Below are 3,580 nucleotides of genomic sequence, written 5' to 3'. Positions count from 1 at the left end.
AATTAATCGTTATATTATAACAAGGATGACAGCATCCATGAAAGCAAAGCTCTGAAATTATCACTTGTAGAGTGTCAGAATGTAGAGTTGAAATTGATAGCACAATTTTAAAATGTCTAAATTAATGCCAACCATATTGGACTGACAAACGGACTGACCCTAATTATAGAAAAGCTTTGCTTTTAAAAAATATTGATTATTATTGCATCTAAATATGAAGAATGTGTCTAACGCATGGCTGGGGTAATGGAATGCTGATTTTTGGAATACTGATTCCTAGGAAAACGATGTATAGGCAAAGCATCTCTATGATTAAGTCCTAAAAATGTAAGTAATAAATATATCCTTAAACAGTATCATGCATTTGAAAATTTTAAAAATATTGCTAAAAATTTATATTCAATTTTGTTTGGACTGTTTCATAGCTTTGCTTGGCTGCTGCATAAAGTTTGTTTCTGAAATATATATGTTTGTCTGTTTGTTGTTCTTTTTTATAAATGTTGTCATCCATGTTGATCAAAGGTTTTAAATCTAGTTATGTCAAAAAGGAAGGGAACATTAAACCTAAAATTACACTGATATTCAAAATTTTTATATTAGTTAGCTTTAAAAGTTTGGATGGTTAAATTATTTTTGGTTGGATTATTCTTGTAATCTACAGAAGGGGTTATTTGGTTTATTATTTTTTGGGACAAGTATATAAATGTTTGTCTTATTTCTTAAGATTAAGATAAAGTACCTAGGTACTATTATTTTATCATGTAATTAATACTACACTAGTTTTAATTTCTTTTTTTTAGGAAATATAATCTGTGGCTATTTTTTGCATAAATGTATTTTTTTTAAATTTAACACCTTATTGTTGCTGCCCTTATTAACAGATTTGTCCTTGTTTCTGTAAAATTTTATTATTTTATTGATGTTGATGTTTTATGGCTTATGGACATTATTGCACTTGTTTTATTATTAAATTTGCCTTGATATTAAATCTATTAAATTTTATGCTTAAATTTTGTTTGAATCTTATCAATTCTGCTTTATTTCCTGTCCTCAATATTCATTGAAATAATCAATATTAAATTTTAAAAAAAGATAGTTATCTTGGGGTTAGGTTGGGTTCAGGGGGGGAGGGAACATTTGGTTGCTTATTACACTAGTCCCCAAAGTTTTATAACAACTTTTTTATATTCTGTAGCTTACCAACTTTAGGGGCTTTGAATTTTGACTTGTTGGTTCATTAAGTTAATGTCCATTTATTTCAACCACCTACAGAAAGAGTAATTTTGGTGTTTTATCATTGGGGATTTACATAAATTTATCGGTCTTTGTCTTATTCCTTTAGTTACCTGGGTTGTGTTATATCATATTGATTTTTTTTGGGTGGGGGAGTTAATAATTACTTTGATTACTAGCCCCTCCTTGGACGGCCTTGACTATTGTTCTAAAGGAAGTGAATATTGTTATCAAAGTCAAGGCTGAAGTATTTATAATATTTAAATGATTAATCAGTTGATATCAAACTATACACTACAGCAAAGCAGAAACAAAAGATAAGTAGAATACAATATTGTAGTAATTATGTATATAGTAAATATCCAAGGAGGGAAGAGACAATGAGCTGTTTATTTCATCAAACCCCAAAGTTTTAAATTAATGTTTTCTTACTTGTTGGCTTAACAATTTTGTGGACCTTTATTGAATTTTAATTAATTGGTTGAGTATCCAAATGTTTCAACCATTGATTTAAATCTACAGAAGGGGTAATTTTGTGTATCATCATTGGGGATGTATATTAATTTATGGCCATTGTCTTATCCCTTTAAATCTCTGAGTCATATCTATCTTTAAGGTGAAGAAGGGTGGGATTGATAGGTGTATTTAGTGGTAATGTACGGGAAAGATATGGGTTCAGGGATATATCATTGGTGAAAAATAATTGATAGAATGTTAGGAAGGGAAAGGGAGTGAATGGATATATTATTGGGGAAAGGTGAGAAGATGTATTATGATAAAAAAAGAAAAAAAGGAGGGGAAATTAACATTTAGGATGGGGAAAATAAAATAGGACAGGTTGATGAATTGGCTGGGTAAATAAAAGTATATTGATATACTTGGCATTTTTAGATTTTTATTTTCCAAAGATGAGAGGGGTGTTCTTATTATTTGGAGCATTTCTGTTCAGCAGCTCTGCAGCTGCTGTCAAAGTTGGACCATGTTTTGTAAAGATGGAGAATAGGCAATTTTAAACTTTATTTTATTGAAATAATTAACAAAAGTGTGATTTTCTTGTTTAATTTGTTTGTATAGATTCTTTTTTATCATGCATATTTAAAACAAAGAAATTATTAAAACTGAAGTGTTCATGTACTTATAAGGAATCATTAATTTAAAATTACCTACTCTTCAAGGAGATTTCCCTTTATGGAGGGAACAGTAGGTCCTCTGTATACCACTGAGACAGCAGAGGAGTGTGAGAACATTTGCATAGGAATGCTAAAGTGTATGGCATACACTTATGAGGTTGTACCTTAATATTAATCCTTACATAAAAGTAACAGGATCCGTGTCTGTTTGTCTGTGTGTACCAAAAGATCTCACTAACTTCTGAACTGATATGATTCTACTTTAGATTATTTTATAACTTTTTTAGGAGGATAACATCACAAGAAATCCCCCCCCCCCTTAAAAAGAATATTTTACTTTTCCCCTTATAAAACTAAAATTGTTATGCAGGCTAACTTCCCTCCCACCATACCTCAATTGAACCTAAGGCCTCTTGGGGCATATGTTCTAGTATACTATTGATGTAACATTTTTTAACATTATATGATAATAAATGATGGCAAGAAGCTGTGTAATTCCAGAATTGTTACCTCTTAGTGCCATGTATTATTTTTATAATTTCAGTTTAGCTCAAAGAAGTGTTTTATCTACCACTTCTACCCTGACATTGGAAATGATGAAAAAGAAATTGATTGTAAGGTATTTTAGGCTGAGTTGTATCAAATATTACTTTTGCTATTACTTGATAATGCTTTTATGAATTGAAATTTAAAAGTAAAAGTATCCTTTTGATTATTTCTGCAATAGTGTGAACTATAATTCAAAATATTTATCATTTTTTTTCTTATTAGGAACCTTGTGTCACTTATTACATTGGCCTCCCCACCTTCTGTTACAACATATCAACAGATTATATTTTCTAGTAAGTACCAAAGAACCACTTTTTTATCATTCTAATTTACATTCAAAAGGCTTTAGTACATTAAAACAAAGTATTCTGTTTTTCATTCTCTCAATCTGAAAAAAGTAGGGGTATAGTCCTTTCCACGACATATCTCCATAAGGAGCGATTCTTCGTTTTTTTCACAGTAGCTTTTCTCCTATTTCTAGCCCCTGCGGGGGGCTCTAACCCTGCGGGGCCATTTACCTAACCCTGTGGGGCAATCACTTAACACAATATAACCTAACCTAACCTAAAATAACCTATAAAAAGCCATTTTAAAATTACGAAGAATCGCTCCTTATGGAGATATGTCGTGGAAAGGACTATACCCGTATTTTTTTTATAAAACAATAT

At 30.5% G+C, this 3,580-nt stretch overlaps 1 protein-coding gene across 1 annotated transcript; it reads left to right on the top strand.

Annotated features, from left to right (window-relative positions):
- The first annotated feature begins 1,969 nt into the window (after positions 1 to 1,969).
- LOC145326690 (uncharacterized) lies at positions 1,970 to 3,206 on the top strand. Its single transcript, XM_080170055.1, has 4 exons — positions 1,970 to 2,236; positions 2,409 to 2,520; positions 2,908 to 2,982; positions 3,135 to 3,206. The coding sequence occupies exons 1-4, from the start codon at positions 2,142 to 2,144 to the stop codon at positions 3,204 to 3,206; spliced, it is 354 nt and encodes a 117-aa protein (XP_080026181.1). The 5' UTR covers positions 1,970 to 2,141.
- Positions 3,207 to 3,580: the final 374 nt, after the last annotated feature.

The sequence above is a fragment of the Acartia tonsa genome, chromosome 8 (genome assembly GCF_053477335.1).
Source record: "Acartia tonsa isolate MP-2025a chromosome 8, ASM5347733v1, whole genome shotgun sequence".
Classification (NCBI taxonomy): Eukaryota; Metazoa; Arthropoda; class Copepoda; order Calanoida; family Acartiidae; genus Acartia; species Acartia tonsa.
The sequence above is the reverse complement of the archived record's forward strand: the minus strand, read 5'-3'. Positions and strand labels throughout refer to the sequence as shown.

Bases quoted from the DNA above. Each gene is read 5' to 3' on its own strand.
- LOC145326690 (XM_080170055.1), top strand. From the start codon at position 2,142: ATGAGAGGGGTGTTCTTATTATTTGGAGCATTTCTGTTCAGCAGCTCT. The intron at 2,237-2,408 runs GCAATTTTAAAC...CTACTCTTCAAG, and splicing joins TTTGTAAAGATGGAGAATAG to GAGATTTCCCTTTATGGAGG. The intron at 2,983-3,134 runs GTATTTTAGGCT...TTTTCTTATTAG, and splicing joins AAAAAGAAATTGATTGTAAG to GAACCTTGTGTCACTTATTA.